At 45.0% G+C, this 24,498-nt stretch overlaps 1 protein-coding gene across 1 annotated transcript in view; it reads left to right on the plus strand.

The window, feature by feature from the left end:
* The window catches only part of LOC115088107 (24-hydroxycholesterol 7-alpha-hydroxylase), a 308,210-nt gene that overhangs the window by 178,636 nt on the left and 105,076 nt on the right, over positions 1-24,498 (plus strand). Inside the window, exon 10 of the mRNA XM_029596064.1 lies at positions 1,816-1,904. Within this exon, the coding sequence (XP_029451924.1) occupies positions 1,816-1,904 (89 nt within the window). The remainder of the gene's footprint in view (positions 1-1,815; positions 1,905-24,498) is intronic.

A 24,498-nucleotide genomic window follows, 5' to 3' on the forward strand; every position in this document is an offset into this window, starting at 1 on the left:
GAGCTTTTGTTCCAGGAGACAGTCAGGATAGCCTTTCACTGGAGGAGAGAATGATGGTATGCTTATCTTTTGATACCCTTATTATGAAGGTCTTAATAAAACTCAGATGAGACTGATACTCAAAGTTCCTTCTTTGCCCATGCAAATTTATTTTTCGCTCCTATGGGAGTTATCCATCGGGGAAACTGATCATTGTGTGGATGATTCCCTGACTCTGATCACACAGCATCAAGGAACAGTCGCATCCCAGGTAAGCAACTTTGTCTTTTCTGTGAACAGGCACACAGGGTAATCCCTAGCTAAGGGCTGACTTACAACAAACAAGGGAAAAAGAACTGCCAGACTAATGATGGAATAACATGTACTTGGGCAAACTTTTCTGTGTTCTCTTTTGTTTTTGTAACAACATGAAAATAAAAAGATAGGTGATGGAGTTGAATTCTACCCCTAATCTGAATTTCCCTCCTGCCAATCTTCAACCACTTGTTACATGATTAACCTAATTTATAGGAATTCTGCTAGTTAAAATTGTATATATTGTATATTGTATAAGTTACTATTTATTCAATTCAATGTTGTCCAATTCAATTCAATGTTGTCCAAGTTCCATAGATTCCCTGTTATCTGTAAGACATTCATGTTAAGTCATTTCTAAGTTCTATGTAAACCGAAGTGATTGGTAACATTGTTACCAGAACGTCGGTATATAAAAATGTTAAATAATAAATAATAAAGAAATCCTTGAGGATAAACAGACCAAACCTGTTGTTGCATCGGAACTCAGTGTCTAAATAGTAATGGGACATCAAAGTGTGGCCTGAACTCCACATTACAGCATTGCAAATCTCCTCAATGGAGGCCAGTAATAGATGCCATGGCTCTAACAACATGAATCTTGACATGCTTTCCTAGTTTCAGATCTGTAAAATTATTTGCACTGACTTGATGAAGGAAACATCATTCTTGAAAGCTAATTACAAATACATTAAATTCATCAGAGGCATCATCTATAGTTTGTTTACTGACCTTTATTTCTGTCTACCTTAGTGGATTAACATGACAACCACATTGCTGAAATTATGTCAAAACCCTATAGAGCAGGAATGGCCAACTGTGGTTTCGAGAGCCTCAAACAGACCAGGTTTTCAGGATATCCACAACGAATATATATGAGAGATTTGTATGCAATGGAAGCAGTGAATGCAAATCTATCTCATGCATATTCGTGGTGGATATCTTGAAAACCAGTCCTGTTTGTGACTCTCAAGGACTGAAGTTGGCCACCCCTGCTACAGAGGGACTCATTTCCTTGAAATAATGACTATTGTTTCATCACTTCAGATCTTGTGATGATCATCTTTTCATAGAATCCACTGGTCAGGAATTTTCTTGTTCCTCCAGTGCACTTATTAAACCTTCAGTGGTCTGGAAGAAGAAGACTATATTAAATTATAACTCTGAGGCTCATATTTGCCAGAGCTGGGAAAACAAGCCTTCACTGAGGTAGAAGCCATCTTGAAGAATACCTAAAACACATGTGATCCACCTTCTACTGCACCATTGGACAGAAAAAACAGACTGAAAAGATTCAGGATGTGTCTTGCTTATGATTATAAGTTAAAATAGTTGTCATGTCACTTAGTTATCATTCTCTTTCGTTGCTTTTGTGGATAATCGTAATAGGCTGAAATACATGCAGTTTCTCAAGATGTGTGGGTTAGTTTTAGCTGCACTAGGTCTTTTTTAGCCCAAAGAAATCATTTTAAGCTTACTTCTTCAAGGATGATTAGGAAAAAACAATTTTTTTTCCCACAGGAACGCTGGAATAAGGCAAACAGAGAGAAGAATGTTTTCTTGGATGGCTTTGTAGCATTTGGAGGAGGGAGGTACCAGTGTCCTGGAAGGTCAGTGAAACAGCTGGGATTTATTTATTCATAAACCCTGCAAATAATGGCTCTGCTGGAAATGGCTATTTAAAGGGATTTCATTCTCTCTCTAAATGTCCTCCAAGTGTATTTTATTTTTTTTAAAGGATGACAAAAGTTATTTATGGAATTAAAAATCTGCAGACAGCCATCCGTAGCGCAAAAGTTCAGGTCAAGTCTTCCTGGCTTTCTCTTTCAATATCTTCCTAACACTGACGCATTTACTTTTAATTCTTTTGAATGAAAAATAGGCCTTTAAATACATCAGACTGTAGACCAATAAGTAATTGGGTAAAGTGAATAGATTAACTATATATACGGGTCTGTGTACATAGTGTACTAAAGGTCTATGAAAACAATGCTTGATACATAGGCCCATACTGAAGCTTACAAAATGCATTTAGTCTGCATACTGTTCCTGTTACTTGCAGTTGGTAACACTAATGTGTTAATAACCATACTAGATCATTCACCATCAACAGCAAAAATGAGAAATCTGTTTTTAGGAACAAAATATGTTTTATTAAAGTTTCTAACTTTATCTCAGCTTTGTGCTGGAGAGCTCATGTCTTGTGAGCAAGTAATTTAGTCATCTTGCTTGTTCAGTCTTTGGCACTTCTGCTGAGACAAAATGTTGGTTTGTGCCAATTGTGAAGGTATTTTTTTGTGATGTGGATATTTGAGAACTGAATTGATGCTACATTTCATTTCATGGAAGGCCCTGAATGACCTTCATTAATAATGGCTTTCAGCTGCTGCCAACCTGAATTAGATTTTATTCAGTGGCTTAGAGATCAAAGACTGTGTATCCCTGTGCCAGTCCATTGACCTATTACATTCCTCCAATGTGTGGCATTTTCTGTATGGTATATCAACATTATACAAAGACAAGCTTTTGTATCCTTAACGGATGTTTTCACCGATACAGAGTGCCTTGAATAGAATGGCTTGTGCACCCCACTGGATGAATGTAATAGAATGGTTTAGCTTAAGTCTGACAAGCTTGGTTAAGGTTGAATTCAGAAGGTAGGCCTCCATGTTCTCTCACTGACCCTACATCATGTGACTGCAAAACAAGTGTGGGAAAGGGAAAGGTAAACAGATGTACAGGCTCTGTGATGAGTTGGTTATAAGAGAAAGCAAGCTGATTCTCATTCTGGGCTACATTTTGAAAGATTGCCTTCATCTCTCAAAACGTGCTTTCAGATTTACAGATGAAAAGGATATAACTAACAGAGGCATGGGAAAGAGAGGTCACCCCCCCCCCCTCCCCCTTCCCTTCCTGAACTTCTACAAGGGACAGACATGCCACTTTCCTGGACCCTTTTAGCAACAGTAAAGGAAAATATAGCATTACATTATTTATTATCATCATTGCTTTTGCTATATCTGTGTATTACCTTTGCTACATTGCTTTCCGAAGCATAACCAGGCACTCAATATACCTATTTCTGGAATCTACAGTTGTACTGACTCAAGATGTGAGTCAGGCATTTTGTGTCTTGGTATTGTAGCAAATCTTAGCAGGAAGGTACCTGGCTGGCTTTGTGTCTTACCACATCCACACAGTGAACCTGTAAAAAAAAAAATAAAAGAAAAATTGTCTTCTGCATGTCCATATTGTAGAGCTCATATTTACCAGCATGGTACACAGAGTTTCATAAAATTGAATATCTGCTTTTTCACTGGATTCACACTCTGTACTGCTGTCAAAAAGTTCTCATGCTGTTACATCTTATCTTTATGTTGAGACACTTGACAAGACCAGTTTTATGAATCCCTCAAGATAGTGTTATAGGGTTCAACTTACCCAGTGGCGATTTTGTGGCGGCTCATGCCAGGTCACTGATTCGGAATCTTTGCGACAGCCTGGCAAACATCATCTGTTGAACATACGGTGTAAAATGAGCAGGCTTCTGATTGTGGCTGCATCTCTAATTCTGAAGAGGAAATTGGGCCAATGGCAACCCTGGGAGCTTGCACCTCTTCACTCCCCGCCCCCACCAGGAGGAGGTAATGAAGAATGATGTCATCGAGGCCCCAGGAGCCAATACCCCTGCTGCCTAGAGGAAGAAAAGTATAGGAGGGGCAGCAGCAGCAGTAAGGTGGGCAGAACGAAAGGAAAGGGTGGAGAAAAGAGGCTTGAGGAGAAATCAGGTGAGGATGGGCTAGAAAAAGAATAGTGCGGTGCGGTTAGGCTGACGCTGTGTGGTGGGGGGGTGGATGGGGAGATGGGAGAAGCAAGGTCGGTGGGGGGGTTTGAGAAGGACTGCACAGCAATTTCCCCCCACCCACAGTACCCCATCCCTGCCCAACTCGATGTTTTATTCTATTTATTTATTTATTTTAAAGAAAGTCACCCCTGAATTCACCCACACTTTTTGGGGGGGAGTCTATGGAGGACAAATGGTGGAAACAATTTCACTTGGGGCAGTATTCAGACGGCTCGTGTTGATGCAAAGTCTGCGTGTGCTTTCTGCCCACAGTCTTTTAAAGGGAAAGCAGATGGGGGCGTTCACTTTGAAAATGGCTGTGGGCGCGGAGTAAGCATTGGGCACTTGCGCCTGCTTTTTCCGTGGGTAGACTTTTGCTGGAAAGGTGTGCATGTAGATTTGAAAACTTGAGTTTATGCTTGTACGTTTTGTCCCCCGACCTAAGCATGCCTCCACGAATGCCTCTTAATGCAGCTACAGGCATGCGGTTAGCCACATTGAGGGCGGACAGTTTTCAGACAGTTGATTTACAGGGGTGAAACACTTTTTCTCCCTACAGAAGTCATTTGAAAATAGTGACTATCGGAAAATGTATATTCTGGGAATATTTGACATGGCCTCAAAAAAGATATTTGTAATGCACAGGACCAAAGCACCATAGATACCACATTTTTGCATGATACCCACATATCTGTCTACAAAATCCATTCTCCTAAATATATACATGCCTTTTGTTTACTTGTGCAGCCCCAAGACCTGAACATATTTACATTTGTTTGGAACTGGCTTACGTCCAACTCCTACTCCTTTCTGCAGGATTTTATTTATTTATTTATTTATTTATTTATTTGGATTCTTGCTCACTTTTTTGAATACCCAATTCACCCAAAATGGGGGTCAGAATAGTTGAATAGCAGTATAGGGACCCTCTAGGTCCCCACTGTATTTTTGTCCTTTTCTTAGGCCCTAAATTAGGATTAAGTAGGAGATAGCAGACCATCTCGTACAAGCACACCTGGATTGGTCAGTCAGCCTGCATAACCGCAGGCAGAGCAGGGAAGAGGTGTGGCACTTTGACTTTTACTTCCTCCAAATACGAGAGCTGTCGCATGGCTGCCATGTTTAGGCCCCACACGCCTAATAATAGGGAGTAAGACATATTCCCTGGCCCAATACCCAACTGGTCTGGCAGGGGTTGTCTCAGCAGTTGAAGTTTTGGAGAGACCGTATTTTGGTGAAGAATCTGTATTTTTGTATGGACCTTGCTCCTGCCTCTGGGAGGATTTTTCCCCTGTTAGGGGAAGGTCTGGGAAAGAGCTGCATTTCCCTACCTGCAGCACAAGGAAGGGATAACGGTGTCTTGCCCCCCAGGGAAGTGAGCTTCATTTTTAGAAGATTTGGTTCGTATTTTTGTTTGGGAGGAATTTTTGTGTCACCATTTCTGCTTGTGAGGAGGAGTTAGGACTTAGGGGTTTTTTTTACTGTATTTTGGAATTTTCTCCCCCAGAGGGCCAGTTAAACACTCAAGAAAAGACAGGAAATCCCAGTCTTGCCCTTGGAGCCCAACTTCTATCCCTGGAAGAGTTAGGTCCTCTTCCTAGTCCCTGCCACCTGAAGGGACACTAACTCAACTGTGCAGGTCTGAAATAATTAGTGTTGCTGGATTTTCTTTTGTGGTTTGAAAAGATTTGTTGTTGAGCAGTTCGAAGATAATTTTTGGTTGCAGTACATTTTTGTTGAAAAATCCCACAAGTGAGTCCAGTGTGCTTTTGAGAATTAATGGTGACCCTAAAGCAAAGGCATCATAACTGTGAGTGCATCTGTGAGAAACAGAAGGAGAAACTGTTTCCTCCCTGTAGACCCTAGGGCCTTAGAGGATGATATTCCACCCCTCCCCCCTTTGGAAAAGACTCCAGCACCCAGGTTCTGTGGACAGAGAGAGGCAGAGAAACTGGCCCTGGGACACCAAGTACCTCTCTTTTCAGGAAAACCACCGAAAAGGGGGTTATAGCAACATACCATCAAAGGTCATTTGCAGCTTACAATCCATTAGAATTGCAGCAGACAAACAGATGTCATTAGCAGGTTGACAATATTAAGGTGCACCTCAGGCCTAAAATTTTTTTTTAACATTAAATCAATAGTAATGATTAAACTTTAATAGTATCACAGCAGAATACTGTTAACTATAACTAAAAAATAACACTTTATCAAAACAATAGGTTGTAGCAGCATGTTCAAGGCACTGGAGGTGATGCTAGGCAGTTTTCCACAGTCAGTTCAGTGGCTTTCCTAGGGTAAGGGATTTGGCATTAAAGGCCTGACAGAAAAAGCCTGCTGTTTATTTGCTTCCTGAAATGGGAGTAGTTCTGTGTTTGTCGGAGTTGCATAGGACAGGTGCTGATCCTGTGGAGGAAGGATTGCAGGCATTGGCTTATTTTGATTTCTTTTGTCGATGGATTTGTTATGGAGGATTCAAGTAAGGATTTTAGCAGTCTGGAGGGAAAGTATGTTATGCAAAAATAGGAAAGTTAGATGGACCAATCCTTCTTCTTCAACACTATCAGAGAACACCATGATCAAAATTTTAAGAATCTTCCCCAATTTTTAAACACTGGCTTAAGATTTCACAAGAAAAAGCTATTTGTAAAGGGCCAATCCTATATTTCTCATCTTGAATTTTAATTTTCCTCTTATCACAACAGCATGGCCCACCCTAATCATCATAATTACCCCATACAATAGTGATGTGCAGAGGGACGCCATACATTGCATTCGGGATTCGTATTCGTCGGGGGGGCAGATACATTGCATTCGGCAAGGGGGCCCCCCGATACGATTATACATTAATTCCTATTCGTTTCCCCGCTAAAATTAAATTAACTACAACCCCCCACCCTCCTGACCCCCCCAAGACTTACCAAAACTCCCTGGTGATCCAGCGGGGGGTCCGGGAGCCATCTCCTGCACTCACACCCTCGGCTGCCGTATTCAAAATGGTGCCGATAGCCTTTGACCTACTATGTCACAGGGGCTACCGGTGCCATTGGTCAGCCCCTGTCACATGGCCATCGGCACCATCTTGTGCTCCTATCATGTGACAGGGGCTGACCAATGGCACCGGTAGCCTCTGTGACATAGTAAGGGCAAAGGCTATCTGCGCCATTTTGATTACTGGCAGCCGACGGCCCGAGTGCAGGAGATTGCTCCTGGACCCCCGCTGGACTTTTGGCAAGTCTTGTGTGGGTCAGGAGGGTCCCCCAAGACTTGCCAAAAGTCCCTGTGGTCCAGCGGGGGTCCGGGAGCGATCTCCTGCACTCAGGCCATCGGCTGCCAGTAATCAAAATGGCGCCGATAGCCTTTGCTCTTACTATGTCACAGGGGCTACCGGTACCATTGGTCAGCCCCTGTCACATGGTAGGAGCACAAGATGGCGCCGATGGCCATGTGACAGGGGCTGACTAATGGCACCGGTAGCCCCTGTGACACAGTAGGTCAAAGACTATCGGCGCCATTTTGAATACGGCAGCCGAGGGTGTGAGTACAGGGGATGGCTCCCCCCCGCTGGACCACCAGGGAGTTTTGGTAAGTCTTGGGGGGGGTCAGGAAGGTGAGGGGTTTGTTTAAATTGGCTCCTTTAGGCGGCCGAATAATTCGGCGAAGATTTGTTGTATTCGTGGGGAATCGCGATACATTTCGCTTCCCCACAAATTCAATGAATATGGCCCTATATGTTGTGGATTCCTAATTTGTAGGGAACGAATGCACACCCCTACCATACAGTACAATATAATAACATAATTATTGTTTCATAAACATCTTTAATCCATGTAATTCTTTCATACCTTACATACATTACCAGTATGCACATTTTCTACTCTGTCCATGCTTCTGTAACCCATTTAATTTGGATTTTGGATTTAGTTACTCAACTTTCCAAACATAAACTTAAGATGAGTTACAATCCAGATACAGTAAGTATTCCCCTTCTCCAGAGAGCTTACAATTTAAGGGAGTCATTTATTAAGCTGTGGTAAGGTTTTCTCATGTGATAAATGTTTTATTGCACAGATAATGTGTGGAATTACAAATTCCACACATTATCCATTCTCAGGAAAATCTGGCACAACACGGGTATTTAAATGAGCTGATTTGTGAGCAAATGCCTGCAGACCAGCTCATTAGTATGGTAATAAAATAACAGAGCTTCTGAAGTCCCTATGCTCCCAGAAGGTTTCCTAAATGGCCCAAGCAGCCCCAGACCCCTACCCTTATCCACTGTCTAGAAACCTTTGGAGGTCTATTGCTACATCCCCACCCCACCACATCTAGAAGTGGTCCAGATGTAAAACGTGAAAATGAAAGCTTTAATGTGTCTGTCCTGGGCCCGCCCCTTTTACCTCACAGAAGTTGCCTCCACCTCACCTTGCCCCCTGAGCCCACCACTGCACTTTAAATCATTGGTGGTGTACTGAAGCTTGGTGTGTCCTCCAGCTGTGCCAGTTTCCAAATGGTGCCGATCGGCTTCAGGGGCAAAGGTTTGACTGAGGCCAGTCGGTGCCATTTTGAAAATGATGCAGCGGATATGGAGCCCTATCGGGTACTCTGGGACACCACCAGTGACTTAAAGTAAGTACAGACTGGGTGTAAGCTGCACAATGGAACATAGACCCCCAAAGAGTTAATAGTAATGATGTTTTCAGAGCTGTGAAAAATACAAGGCAGTAGCAGAGAAAGAGCTAATAGTTATTCATTAAAAAAAACAAACAAACAACAAAAAACCTGCCCTGGGAAGGTTCTTAGATACTGTCAAGGACTGCATAGTTATACTAATCAATCATGAGGGTGGGTTGAGAGCTCCTCTCCACACACCGCACAGGTGCTACTGTTTCTCTTGGAAGGCTGAGCCACATGCGCCTGAGAGGGGGAGGATTTATGAAGAGAGCTGCTGATGCTGAGTGTCCCCGCACTAAGCTGGAGAGCAGAGCCTGGCAAGGAGAAATGCTGCAGACAGAATGAAAGCGAGAAAAGCAGTTCGAAGAGAGAAAATCTGATTCTTGTGGTAACCTGACTTTGCTTACCTATGCCCAGACCTCATGAGAGACGACTCAAGAGAACTAAAAAGTCATGGGATAGGAGGGAGTGTCTTACTGTGGCTTGGTAACCTGTTAAATGTTAGGAAACGGAGAGTAGGATTGACTGATCAGTTTTCCCAGCGAAGAAAGATAAATAGTGGAGTGCCCCAGGGATCTGGCCTGTGACCTGTGCTGTTTAACTTTATTCATTCATGATCTGAAAAAAAGGAACAACAAATAAAATGATCATATTTGCAGTTGACTCAAAAATATACAAAGAAGACAATATTCAAAGCCATTTAGGTGGATAATTTACAAGTATCCTACCTCACACACACCAGATTGCATCAATTGCTCTGCTGGGCCATGCCCCCCACCCCACTCCACATGCCCTCCTAAATGTTAAAATTGCTCTGGGGTCTGCAGTTCTGGCCCCCTCCCCACCCCCTATTTGCCCGTTAAAATCGCTTTCCCACCCAGACCTTGCCCCCACCCACCATTGTGTATTAATACTGAACCAATGACCTCCCTCCCATCCACCCAACACTCACAAAATCCCTGCTAGGAGTGAGGTACAATAGTTCCTCACTGCCAGTGCTTCCATTGCAGCTTTTGACACTGAGCATAGCTCAAGCATAAACTAGGGGGGGGGGGGGGGTAACTTACACTTCCAGCACAGTTTCTGTCAGAAACTGCAATGGAAGCACTGGAAGAGAAGAACCACAACTGTACCTTGCTCCAGGGATTTTGTAAGTGTTGGGGGGATGGGAGAGGGTCACTGGCTCAGTACTAATGCACGATACATTGGTAGGGGCAGGGTCTGGGTGGGAAAGTGATTTTTGTTAAAATGTGAATGGAGAGTGAGGAGGGAGGGCCAATCTGTGGACCCCAGAGCAATTTTAACATTTAGGAAGGGATGTGGAGTGGGGTACAGGGGTGGGGGGAGGGGTGTATGCACGCCCTGGTAGGGCCATCGATGCAAGTTAGTAGGGTGAAGTAGAAAATCAGGCCACAGGTCCCTTTACTACTACTTTTTTATTTTTATTTCAAAGCACTGCTTACCCGATATCTTTTGAAGATATCTGGATAACTAAAAGGCCTTGTATGTCTTTTGCTTGTATGAGAGAATGTGAGGGGGTGTGTATGAACAATTGAAGGGAGAGTAAAGCGTGTGTCTGAGGTCTGTAGGGTGCAAGAATGGCGATGGGGAGCGGGTGGGAATATATAATATGATAGTTTCTGGCAAGCTGAAAATAGCAATGCAGTGTGACAAGGCAATAGCTAAAGCCAGAAGAATGCCAGGCTGCATAGAAAGAGAAATAACCAGTAAAAAAATATGATGTTTTTGAGACGGCAGCAAGAGTCTCTGCAGCGGGAATCTGTGCCCGCAGGATGGCATGGTTGTGGGCATCAGATCTCCAACTGGAGCTACAGGAATGACTCGCTGACCTGCCGTGCACTGGAGAGAATCTCTTCAAGAATAAGGTGAGGGGCGCGGTGGTCCAGTTGCAGGATCACCACGAGACCCTCCAGCAGCTCTCTTCCTGCACTTCAGATCCATCCTCAGCCAGGAGGTCGGCGAGACAAGGGCAGAGAAAGTCTTTCTATCACCAGAGGAAGGTACTATCCTCTGGCCCCTCGCTCCCAGTCCCAGAGGGTGAGCTCTCAAGACCATCCCAGGCAGCAGCGAGCTCCCAAATCCTAGCCGGTGCCCCAGCCAAATCCCGGGATGGGGTTTTGACTGGATCGTAGGGAGCATGAGCCAGTCCCCCGTACCTGAGATGATGGACCCCCAGTTGGGGACAGACTACGAGTATAACCTCAGACCAGTGGGTTTTGTCCATCGTTCACCAGGGAGCCGATAGTACTGTTCAGGGAGCTCTATGCCCTCTTAACAGCCAGAGTGTTCAAGCATGTCCCACCAGGGCAAAGAGGGCAGGGATTCTACTCCCAGTACTTCCTGATTCCAAAGACCTATGGGCCTTGAACAAGTTTCTGAAAAAAAGAAAGTTCAAGATGGTTTCCCTGGACACCCTGATTCCCCTCTTGCAAAAAGGGGACAGACTATGATCCCTCGATTTGAAGGATGTGCACACCTACATCAAGATCTTTCTGGGTCACAGGAAGTATCTGATTTGTGGTGGGAAAACAGCACTTCCAGTATAGAGTGTTGCCATTCAGTCTAGCATTGGCCCCATGTTTCTTTACAAAGTATCTGGCTGCAGTGGTGGGAGTGCATGGTTTCCCTTATCTGGATGATTGGCTGCTCAAGAACACTTCTTGGGCAGGGGCAGTTCGGTCCTTGTGCTTGACCATCCGGGTGCTGGAGTCACTAGGGTTCGTCATCAACTACCCAAAGTCTCACCTCAGCCTGACACCTCGTTTGGACTTTCTAGGAGTGCTGCTAGATGTGGCTGAGGTGAAGGTCTTCCTACCATGTTCCAGGGCGCTCACTTTAGCGTCCATGGCGGAGTTGACTCAACAGAGCCAGCAGGTTTCAGCGTGACACATGTGGAGGCTGTTGGACCACATGGCTGCAACCATCCATGTCACTCCCTTGACATGCTTGCACATGTGCAAAGCCCAATGGACCTTAAGGTCACATTGGCGCCAGGCCACCCAGGACCTTTGGGATCACATCCGCATCACTCTGCTCCTTCAGGATTCCTTGACCTGGTGGCGAGTTCTTTCGAATTTGGAGCAGGGAATCTCTTTCCAAAATCCTCCTATCCAAATTGTCCTTACCACGGATGCGTCCACCCTGGGGTGGGGTGCCCATGTAGAGGGGCTGCAACCCAGGGTCTATGGTTCACCCAGGAAGCACAATGTCAAATCAAATTCCTGGAGCTCCGGGCGATCAGGTATACTCTAGGGCCTTTCAGAGATTGGCTGTCCAACAAAATTGTCCTATTCCAAACCGATAACCAAGTAGTGATGTGGTATGTCAACAAGCAGGGAGGCACAAGGTTGTACCTCCTGTGTCAGGAAGCGGTCCAGATCTGGTCCTGGGCCCTGTCTCATGGGATAGTGCTCCGGGCCATGTATCCAGCCAGAACAGAGAATGTGATAGCAGACAGACTGAGTCAGACCTTCAGACCCCACGATTGGTCAATGGACCAGGGGGTAGCAAATCAGGTCTTTCGTCTCTGGGGAAACCTGGACATGCACTTATGTCCACCTGCAACAGGAGGCTGACTCAGTTCTGCTCCCTATACAGGTCAGATGGAAAACCAGCCTTGGATGCCTTTGCTCGCCAGTGAGGCAAGGGTATTCTGTACGCATATCCTCTGATTCCTCTAGTCATGAAGATCTGTTGTATTGTTGCAGAACTTATATTGGCTCCCAGTAAGATGCAGAATTCATTTTAAAATTTTAACACATTCAGACTGCTGAATGGGAAGGGCCCAAAGTATTTAAAAGATCAATTAAATTGGTACCTACTAGCTAAAGCATTGCAGTCAGCCCGGAAGGGATTATTGGTTGTGTCTACGTGTAAAGTGATTAAGAAAGTTAGACTATGGACACAGATTTTTCAATAGCAGCACCTGTACCACAGGATATTAAGACAGAGACGAGTTTTCTGAGATTCTGGAAAAAAGTGAAAACATGATTGCTCCCACATTAAATTGCTAATGTTGCATATGTATTGATTGTGGAAATACTGGCCTTTTCTGTATTATATGTAGCTGAAAGGTTAGTCTATTTATTTATTTATTTATTTATTTTTGTTTTATTTATATTGTTGGATTGGAGAGTTTTTATTATGTACACCGCTTTGGACCAATGTTCCCTCTAAAGACTGGGTTGCTGTGTGCAAACATTTTTGCTTGTGAGCAAAACATTTTGGTTTTATTACCCTGTGAGCACCTCTTTGATGCAAAAAGCCTATCAATTTTATGCTCACAGCAACCCAGTCCTTAAAGGGAACATTGGAGCAGCATCTGCACAAACTTTCTCACATACACACACACTAACACATTTGGATATTCATTCTCATACTCTCACATGTAGACATGCTCAGTCTTACAAATACAAACACACACACACTCTCACATTCCTTTCATTCACTCTGCAGTCTCTCACACATATGCACACTTACTCAATTCTCCTCCTCTTCCACACACACACACTCATCTCAGTAACTGTAAACCCTTCACTGCCAAACACTTTGAGAAGTAACACAAACCCCTCAGGACTCAAAACAGCAGCAGCCTTATCTATGACATGGCAGCAATGCCAACATTATAACATGCCCTAACAACACTAATATACCATCTGCTGGGGTTAACTGAACAAAGCTCTACAGAAAAACTACATTCCAGCAAAAATACTGCAGTTTTAGATACACATGCAGAACACAGACAGACTGACCCTTACCTAATACAGAATAAGGGACTACAAATTAGAAACAGAAACATGCAGACAAAAATAAAATGGAATGCCCATGAAACCAGACTCCAAACAGTGGAACATTGAAGAAAGAACAAAATACAATTATAGAAACATATAGAAACATAGAAATGACAGCAGAAGAAGACCAAACGGCCCATCCAGTCTGCCCAGCATGCTTCGCATTTTTTTTTTTCTCAATCTTATCTGTTACTCTTGGCTCTTAGTAACCTTTTGGTTCTATTTCCCTTCCACCCCCACCATTAATGCAAAGAGCAGTGTTGGAGCTGCATCTAAGTGAAACATCTAGCTTAGTTAGGGGTAGTAACCGCCGCAATAAGCAAGCTACATCTATGCTTATTTGTTTACTCAGACTATGTGATTCAGTCCTTGTTGGTTGTCTGTATATAGATCCACTTTTCTTCATTCCCCTGCCGTTGAAGCAGAGAGCTATGCTGGATATGCACGAAGTATCAGCCTTTCTTCCCTGCCGTTGAAGCAGAGAGCTATGCTGGATATGCACGAAGTATCAGACTTTCTTCCCTGCTGTTGAAGCAGAGAGCTATGCTGGATATGCATGAGTATCAGACTTTCTCCCCTGCCGTTGAAGCAGAGAGCTATGCTGGTTATGCATTGAAAGTGAAGTATCAGGCTTATTTGGTTTGGGGTAGTAACTGTCGTAACAAGCAAGCTACTCCCCGTTTTTTGTGAATGCAAATCTTTTTCCACATTTCCTCTTGCCGTTGAAGCTTGGAGCAATGTTGGAGTTGCATTAACTGTGTGTATGTTTATTAAATAAGGGTATTATCTCCAGGCAGTAGCCGTCATTCCCGCGAGCCACCCACTCTTCATTCACGTCCTCTAGACTTTATGGATCCACAGTGTTTATCCCACGCCCCTTTGAAGTCCTTCACAGTTCTGGTCTTCACCACTTCCTCTGGAAGGGCATTCCAGGCATCCACCACCCTCTCCGTGAAGAAATACTTCCTGACATTAGTTCTGAGTCTTCCTCCCTGGAGCTTCAAATCGTGACCCCTGGTTCTGCTGATTTTTTTCCGACGGAAAAGGTTTGTCGTTGTCTTTGGATCGTTAAAACCTTTCAAGTATCTGAAAGTCTGTATCATATCACCTCTTCTCCTCCTTTCCTCCAGGGTGTACATATTTAGATTCTTCAATCTCTCCTCATATGTCATTCGATGAAGACCTTCCACTTTTTTGGTCGCCCTTCTCTGGACCACCTCCATCTTGTCTCTGTCTCTTTGGAGATATGGTCTCCAGAATTGAACACAATACTCCAGATGAGGCCTTACCAAGGACCTGTACAAGGGGATAATCACTTCCCTTTTCTTACTCGATATTCCTCTCTCAATGCAGCCCAGCATACTTCTGGCTTTAGCTATCGCCTTGTCACATTGTTTTGCCGACTTCAGATCATTAGACACTATCACCCCATGGTCTCTCTCTTGCCCCGTGCACATCAGCCCTTCTCCCCCCATCGAATACAGTTCATTCGGATTTCCACTCCCCATATGCATGACTCTGCACTTCTTGGCATTGGATCTCAGCTGCCATATCTTTGACCAGTCTTCCAGCTTCCTTAGATCCAGTCTCATTCTCTCCACTCCTTCCGGCGTGTCCACTCTATTGCAGATCTTAGTGTTATCCGCAAAAAGACAAACCTTACCTTCTATCCCTTCCGCAAAGTCGCTCACAAAGATATTGAACAGGACCGGTCCCAACACCGACCCCTGCGGCAATCCGCTCAACACCGCTCTCTCTTCAAAGTAAGTTCCATTTACCATCACACATTGTCTTCTGTCCGTCAACCAGTTTGCAATCCAGGCCACCACCTTGGCACTCACTCCTAAGCTTCTTATTTTATTCACCAGTCTCCTTTGCGGGACCGTATCAAAAGCCTTGCTGAAGTCCAAGTAGATGACATCAAGTGCTCTTCCTTGATCCAATTGCTTGGTTACCCAGTCAAAAAAGTCAATCAGATTTGTCCGACAGGATCTTCCCCTGGTGAATCCATGCTGCCTCTGGTCCAGCAAGTCTTCCGACTGTAGATAGTTCACTATTCCTTCTTTTAACAGCGACTCCATTACTTTTCCCACTACCGAGGTGAGGCTAACCGGTCTGTAGTTTCCAGCCTCCTCTCTGTTTCCACTCTTGTGAAGCGGGATCACCTCCGCTCTTCTCCAATCACTCGGCACCACTCCCGTTTCTAGGGATCTATTGAACAGGTCACACAGCGGACCCACCAGCACATCTCTGAGCTCCCTCAGTATCCTGGGATGAACCTCATTAGGCACCATGGCTTTGTCCACTTCCAGTTTCCCCAGCTCTTCCCATACATTCTCTACTGTAAATGGAGTTACATCTACTCCATTCCCCTCTATTTTCTTGTTAACTAGAGACGGTCCTTTTCCAGGGTCTTCTTTCGTGAACACAGAACTGAAGTATTCGTTTAATAATTCTGCCATTTCTTCATCTGTCTCCACCCAATGATCCTTTTCACCTTTTAATATACGTTCCCAAAGATAACATATGCCAGTCACTAAAAATTCAAAATAATTCCCTTTCTCAGTCTTTTCACAATTCATTTTACAGGGTTCCTTTTTTTTCTGTCTTTTCTTTCTCCACTTGTCTTCTTTCCTTCCTCCTTCCCTCCACACCCACACACTGGCAGTCACACACACAGTCTGTCACCCAGCCACACACACAGGCTCTCAAACCTTACCTCCACACCCACCCACAAACACATACACCATGCTCTTACCCTCCTCCCCACACACACAGGCAGTAACATATACACCCCCACCCACAGGATCTCATCCAGCCACACACACACACACACACACACACACTCTCTCAGGATCTCACCGAGTCACACACACAACTTCTCACCCACCCACCCCCATAAACAGAGCTGCTTTCACACACACAGACCCCCACATAGCCTCTCACCCACACATACACAAGATCTTACCCACTCAGGTAGTCATCCACACCCACACACACAGGCAATCACCCCCCCCCCCCAAAAAAAAAAACACACACACACACACACAGTCTGACTCTTATCCCTATATCCAGGTACTCATCCACCCACCCACACACAAGCAGTCACATCCCCATCACCCAAGCTGTCACCCAGCCAAACACACACACATACACACACACAGGGCCTGGACCTCATTTTCATTCGCCAGCGGGATCGCCTCCGTGGCCTCTTCCTCTTTTTCGGCCAATGGTAAGAGCTGTTAGATTGGTCCTGCAGCAGCAGGAGAAAACATTTGGTTAAACGTGAATTCCTTCTGCCTGGGATAGGGTGTAGGGAGGTGTGATGCCACTGATCAGATTGGGAGGTGTTTGGTTTATCCCTTCCTGATCCAATCTCTGTGTGGGGGGAGTAAAAGCTGTGAGCGGCCACGAAATGTTATGCACAGGTTAGAGAGAATAGTACTTTGAGCGGTCAGTATTTTGACAGGAGAGGCAGTCTAGAAATGTTTTAAATAAATAAATGGTTTTGTCTTAAGATTGTCAATCTCTGCTACAAGTTTTTGAAAGCAGATGTCCCATCTTGGTAACCTCAACATCTGTGTGTGGACTGCTCTTTTGCAGAGGCAGAATACTATTTCTGTGTCACCCACTAGTAGAGCCTGCACACGTGTTTCCCCCGAATCATGCACAGCCTGGAGATCCTATCCGATAGCACCTGAGAACAAAAAGACTACACAAGAGCTGACAACAACAAAGTTAAACCTATGAACAGAAGAAAAGTTAAGCTAAACAATTAGAAGATAAGTTTAAAATGTGCATGGAGGTGCCCATGTATCTTTATCTTTATTGGCATTTATATAATACTCTCTGCCTTAGCCCAGAGCGATTTACATCTTAAGATATCCATAATCATAAAATAAGTAATAAAACCTAAAATAAATCACTAAAATGGACAGGTAAAATAAGATAAAAGATCAAGTACATATTTACACTAACAACTCTTCAAAATCATCATTAAAAAATAAAAAACTACATTACAGAAGACTAAAATACATATCATTTATAAGCAGATTCAAATAAACGTATATCGATGCGCCGCAAGATGTGCTGAAATTTTATATCTTGCATGCACATACATGCACATGTAATAAAATAGACCTGCGCGTGTATGTGTGCTCCTAATTTTAAGCATGTACGCGAACAGCAGGAAAATGTCTGTATTTAGACACACAATTGAGGGAATTTTATAAGATGCGCGCGTCCAGGAAATCAGTAATTTAACCAGTTTGCCCAATCACTAGCTATGTCCTCTTTAGGCTGCATTTCCCCCAGTTAAGCCAGACCTCTCAGGCAGTTCAAATGTGCCCAGAAATAGTTTTATTCAGACTTAAATCTCATCAATAACAGAAGTAACCTTGCGCTGTTATGTACCTGGATGCACGCCACGCGTGTAGCTACATACTCACATATCTCTTGGCCTCGCCCTGGAACGTCCATGCTCCACCCACATTCCACCTCTCTTTTCTTTTCCCCCAATGCAAGATATTCGCGCATCGGTACTTGTGCACGTATGTGGCAGCTTTGTAAAACTGACCGGGCCTGCTTAAGCGATACATGCCATGCATATCGCTTTTGATATTCACCTTTTAAAGCTCAATTTTCAGAATGGCCTCGGTGGTTCAACGTCTGTAATTATTACCAGGGGACTTAGCACATATTTCAAAGGGAAAGTATTTTATCTTTCAAAACTTCCCTGGGGAAAAAGTAGTCCCAGAGATTTGCTCTTGCTTTTTCTGCATGTATTTTTTCAATTGAAAATAGTGTGTGTAGATTTGAAAATGTAATCTACACACATTCTTTCCCTGCCCTGACCCAAACACCCCCCCAAGATTTGCCTGCATTTTACCCAGCTCAAAGTGTGCATGTGGTTGATCCCTACGCATACAGGGCTGGGCACTTTTCAGGCAACCTATTTACCTGGATAAATGGCTTCTGGAAATTGCCCACATTATAAGAGGAATTTTAAGAGTTATGCATACAAAAATTAGCCTACACGTGTGTAAGTAGGAGCTATGCACAGTGGGGGTAATTTTCAAAAGGAGTTACATGCGTAAATGTAGCTACTATTGTAGCAATTTTCAAAAGCCATTTACTCAAGTAAAGTGAATTTACTCCAGTAAACCTGGTTTTTACTCGAGTAAATGCTTTTTAAAATCAGGCCCTTAGGGGATAAGCGCATAAATGTAACTACTATTGTAGCAATTTTGAAAAACCATTTACTCGAATAAAGTGCACTTGTGTGAGTAAATCTTATGGACAATTCAATGGCATATATTGTAGCAATTTTTAAAAGCCCATTTGAGTAAAATGCATTTACTTGAGTAAAACCCAGTTTTACTCGAGTTAATGCTTTTTTAAAATCAGGCCCATATTGTGTATTTTTAAAACGCTGCAAGTATGCACAAGTATTTTCTCAAACAAGCAGTAGTGAAACCGCTACTCAAAAAACCCAATCTTGACCCCGCCACATTGTCTAATTACAGACCTGTTTCCAACCTACCCCTCCTAGCTAAAGTCCTTGAAAATCTAGTTAACTCTCGCCTTTCTGATCACCTTGAACAAAACAATATTCTCCCGTCCACCCAACATGGTTTCAGGAAGCATTTAAGTACTGAAACGCTACTGCTCTCCCTCTACGACACACTCATCAGAGGAACCGACTCAGGATCCTCTTATCTGATTGCCATGCTTGACATCTCCGCTGCGTTTGACACTGTTAATCACGCTATCCTACTCAACATCCTCAGGAGTATTGGGATCACTGGAAATGCTCTCGCCTGGATACAATCATATCTCCAAAATCGCTTTTTTACTGTCTTAGTGGATAACAACGAATCTGATCCCATCAGTCTCCCCCAAGGTGTGCCCCAAGGCTCTTCCCTCTCCTCTACCCTCTTTAATATATACATGCTTCCCCTTACCACTCTTCTCACCAACCTTCACATCAAGCATTTCATTTATGCTGACGATGTGCAAATCATATTCCCCTTTTCTGACTCCCTCCAAACTGCTCTACAAAACTGGGAATCCTGCCTTTCCTCCATCAACCAACTCCTCACAGACATGCACCTGGCTCTAAATCCCAACAAGACTGAGCTATTAATCATCTCTAATAAGCAGCCGCTTCCAGCCATCCCACTTGCAAACGCAGCTACCACTTTCCCCGCGCACATTCGCAATTTAGGTGACCTCATTGATAATCATCTTACTTTTAAACCATTCATTAAATCTATCATAAAGGAATGCTATTTTAAGCTACAAACGATAAAAAAACTCAGACCCCTGCTACACTTTTCTGACTTCCTTACAGTACTTCAGTCTATTATTCTGTCTAAAATAGACTACTGTAACGCACTCCTCCTTGGCATCCCCGCAACACACACCAAACCGTTACAACTATTACAAAACGCCGCCGCTCGTATACTGTCAAACTCTAAAAAAAAAAAAAAAAAAAGAGACCATATCACTCCCACACTCATCAAACTACATTGGCTCCCAATACACTCACGAATACTTTATAAAGCACTCTCCCTCATCCATAAAAGTCTGTTAAACTCAAACCTCAACTGGATCAACCCCCCCTCTCCTCCCCCGTACCTCCAATAGACCCACCCGCCCAGCCCTCCAAGGAACCCTACGTGCCCAATCCATCAAATCATTCAAACTCCTCCACTATAAGCAGAGCTTTTTCACTCGCCGGCCCCACCATATGGAACTCCTTGCCTCATGATATACGCATGGAGACCTCCACTCCCAAATTCAAGAAAAAACTGAAAACCTGGCTTTTCCAGCAAGCCTACCCCATGTTACCTCCCCCTACATAAAAATTCCCCTGTGAATCATCCACCGATTCCTGACTAAGAATGCTTTATGACCGCTGATTCTTGTACATTGTTAATTATGTTATAGTTGTTGTATTTATTTATTGATTTTGTTATACCTCTCAGTATTATCCACTCTTCCTGTTAATTGTATTCTTCGGTTACTTGTAAGGGCTCTGCCCAAAAGTTTTTGTTTTTTGTGAACCGATACGATGTGCGAACAGCTATCAGTATAGAAGAGACTTTAAATAAATAAATAAGTATTCACTGTTGTGCACAGATATACACATGGAAAAAAGGGATGGTCGGGCGTTCACTGGGACCAGCACACGGGCACATAAATTCCCATTTTAAAAGACACATACATGTGTACCTTTTCCAACTAACTTGAGGGTTTTGTTTTTTTGTTTTTTACATCAGCTAATTATCTGGCGTAAGTGATAAAAACCATGTTTATTATGTAATTCTGATTGGTGGGAGATCTGGGAAACTGGCGGGGGGGGGGGGGGAGGATTTCAGGCTGAAGAACCAGGAGGGTCTCGATGGCCTGGAGAAGGACTGGGTGAACTGGTGAACTAATTGGAAAAACTGGTAATTTCCTCGATGCGCGCATGTTATAAAATTGCCGCGTTATGCCTTGAAATCGGGACTTGTGCAAGTAAGTCCTCGTTTACTTTTGTGCATAAATTATATGCGCGAATATGTCTAAAATACATGGGTAAAGTATGCATGTTCAATGCATTGAACTACATGGTTTCAGTACATCATATGTGTTTGCGCTTAGGCCTATATACACACTCAATGTTGTGTCGCAAACATATTTAAAATATGTGCATATGTGAAATGCATGTTCTCCTAGGACAAACAGGATGGTAGTCCTCACAGATGGGTGACATCATCAGATGGAGCCCGGCATGGAAAACTTTTGTCAAAGTTTCTAGAAGCTTTGATTAGCACACTGAGCATGCCCAGCATGCCTTTATCCGTGCATCCATGAGAGGTCCCCCTTCAGACTCTCTTTTTACGTGGTGCAGTTGCCTTGCGGTTTTTGGAGCTCTGCTCTTTTTGCACGTTAAATTTGCAATTTTTCTTCACAGTCTATCGTCTGGTGCCCCTTTGTGGTCGGTGTATCTTCCTCAGCGCGGTACATAAACATTTTTCTTCTTTCTTCGCAGTCAATTCCCGGCATCCCACTTCTTGGTGACCCCAGTCATCGATCTCATGCTGGCTATTTTTCATGGTGTCCGGCTTTTGTCGGTGCCCCCAGTGCCCACGGACCATGTCTATCATGGATTCACATGAGGTTTGGATCCTCTGCCTGGGGGCATCGCACATCATCCGAGGGTGTCAGCTGTATGATAGATGACCGTCATGCATGCCTCAACAAAATGGAGAAACTTTTTGGTTCAAAAAAATCTGCTCCATGCAGGCCTATGTCGGAGTCATCGCCACCCCAGGGGTCGACGGGAACCGGTCGATACGCTTCCCCTTGCCAGACTCCCAATGGCATCGACTACAGACCGAGGGGCCGGTGACTGATCTCCCAGGGTCTCAACAGTTTCCAGGACATCGGGATCTTCCGTCTCCTCGGCGCTGGGGAAAGACCAGACTGAGCATCATGGGAGATCCCGCAAGCATCGACACTGATCACCGTCTGCACATGTCTACGGTTCTGGTGCGGTGTCGGCAGCTGCCGTACTGCCACCAAAGCAACCCCTTGGTACACAGGCCCCATCATCCGATAAACCTGGAAGTCCCAGGCATACCCACCAATATCGGTGCCGGGCACCTTGCCCCTTTGAAGAACCGAGGAGGCACTAGTGACACCTCGTCCCCATCTCTCAGTCCTGTCCCCACTGGAGTTCCAGGAGGAGTTGGACTGCAGGGTGCAGAGTGCGGTGCTCTGAGCTCTACGGAGTGTTGATCCGCCCCAGCCACCGGCCCCCATACCGTGCTGGAACCTCTGCCGTCTATCCTGTTGCCCCAACTTGAGTGTCTGGAAGTCCTCTTAGGTGCCCTCCCGATGCAGCTGGTGCCTGAGGGATCCTCAGCTCCCCAGTGGCCACTGATGCTTCCCTCAGGAGCGATTCCCATCATTGGGTCCTCCAAGGAGGAAGATGCATTCAGCGCTGCGGTCCTGAAGCCTCAGTTCCCCGAGCCTTTGCCCAGACTCTCCGGCCTCCCACGGCCCCCGGTGCTCCCGTTACCGGTGGGACCGTCTAAGCCCTCTGTGCCTTCATAGCCCTTGGATCCCAGGGCCAGGGGTTCACACAGGCCTCTCCCACATAGGTCCCACGATGACCTCAGCGAGGAAGAAGGCCTTTATGACCCGTGGGGGGATGGTTCTTCAGAGTCCTCTTCTGAGGTCTCTAATGACCCCCTGTCAGAGCCTTCATCACGGGAAGAAAGGCGCCTGTCCCCTCCGGAGGACCTCTCTTTTGCTGGTTTTATCAGGGTCATGTCCGAAGCTATCCCCTTCTAGCTTCTCATGGAGGAGAATGCACGGCATAAAATGCTGGAAGTTCTCCAATTTGTTGATGCTCCTAAGGAGATAGTAGCTGTCCCCATCCACGACGTTTAAGGATCTTCTCCTTTGGATGAGGGAACACCCGATATCCATTTCGCCAGTGAATAGGAAGGAGGATGTCATCTACCTAGTACAGCAGGCCTAAGGTTTTGAGAGGCGTAATCTTCCTCACCAATCTGTAGTTGTGGAGTCCACTTTCAAAAAGGCCAAATGCTCCCGCACCCATACCTCTGCCCTTCCGGGGTGGGAACATAGGGAACTGGATGCTCTGGGTAGGAAAGCTTTTCAGGGTGCTATGCTTATCGCCTGCATCACTTCCTACTAGTTGTACATGACTCAGTTTAACCAAAACCTCCGGAAACAGGTCAAGGAGCTGGCAGAACGCCTGCCGCAGCAGCAACAAGAGTTGTTCTCTGCTGTTGTGCATCAGGGTCTGGACGAGGTGAGATCCACCTACAATGTTTTTGAGACAACAGCCCGAGTGGTCACTGTGGGCATCAGCGCCCATAGGATGGCCTGGCTCCATGCTTCTGACCTTTGACCAGAGGTGCAAGAGAAGCTAGCTGACCTACCATGTACGGGTGAAAACCTTTTTGGGGATAAGTTCAGAGATGCAGTAGCTGAGTTGTAGGATCACTACAAAAATCCTTCAACAACTCTCTGCTAGTGCTTCAGACCTCCCATCCTCTGCCAGGAAATCTTCCAGCTCCAGGAAGTCCTTTTACAGGTAGAATAAATATTAACCACACCCCCCCCCCCGCCTCTTGTACTCGCACACTCCGTGCTAGCTTCAGGGGCTGCTCCCATCAACAGTGGGCGCCTCAGCCCCAGCCGGACCCCAGCAGGCTCTGGCTACTGGCTTTTGACTGGAGGTGAGGGAGCATAGCCCAGCAAGATGTACCCCTGATGCAGGATCCCCCAGTGGGAGGCAGACTTCTTTGCTTCACCCTTCACTGGGCAGCCATCACCTCGGACCACTGGGTCCTTATCATAGTTCACCAGGGGTATCGTCTCAATTTCAGAAGTATCCCAGGGGACTTCCCCCATGCCCATCATGGGGTTCGTCCACCCAGCAGGTCATACTTCAAACAGAGCTATCCGCCCTTCTCATGGCAGGAGTCGTAGAGCCCCATTCCTCATCCTCAACAGGGCCGAGGGTTCTATTAGAACCATCATCTCCTCATACCAAAGAGGACTGGGGGCTTAACGCCCCATTCTTGATCTCAGGTCGTTGAACAAGTTTCTTGCAAGAGAAAAGTTCAAAATGGTTTCTCTGGGCACTCTGTTTCCCCTCCTCAAAAGAGAGGAGTCTGGCTCTGCTCCCTTGATCTCAAAGATGCATACGCCCACATTGCCATCTTCCCCGAGCACAGAAAGTACCTTCACTTTGTGCTGGAGAAGACTCACTACCAGTACAGGGTGCTGCCCTTTGGCTTAGCCTCAGCCCCTCCTGTTTTCATCAAGTGCCTGGCAGTTGTGGCAAAG

This window comes from Rhinatrema bivittatum, chromosome 3 (assembly GCF_901001135.1).
Source record: "Rhinatrema bivittatum chromosome 3, aRhiBiv1.1, whole genome shotgun sequence".
NCBI classification, from domain to species: domain Eukaryota; kingdom Metazoa; phylum Chordata; class Amphibia; order Gymnophiona; family Rhinatrematidae; genus Rhinatrema; species Rhinatrema bivittatum.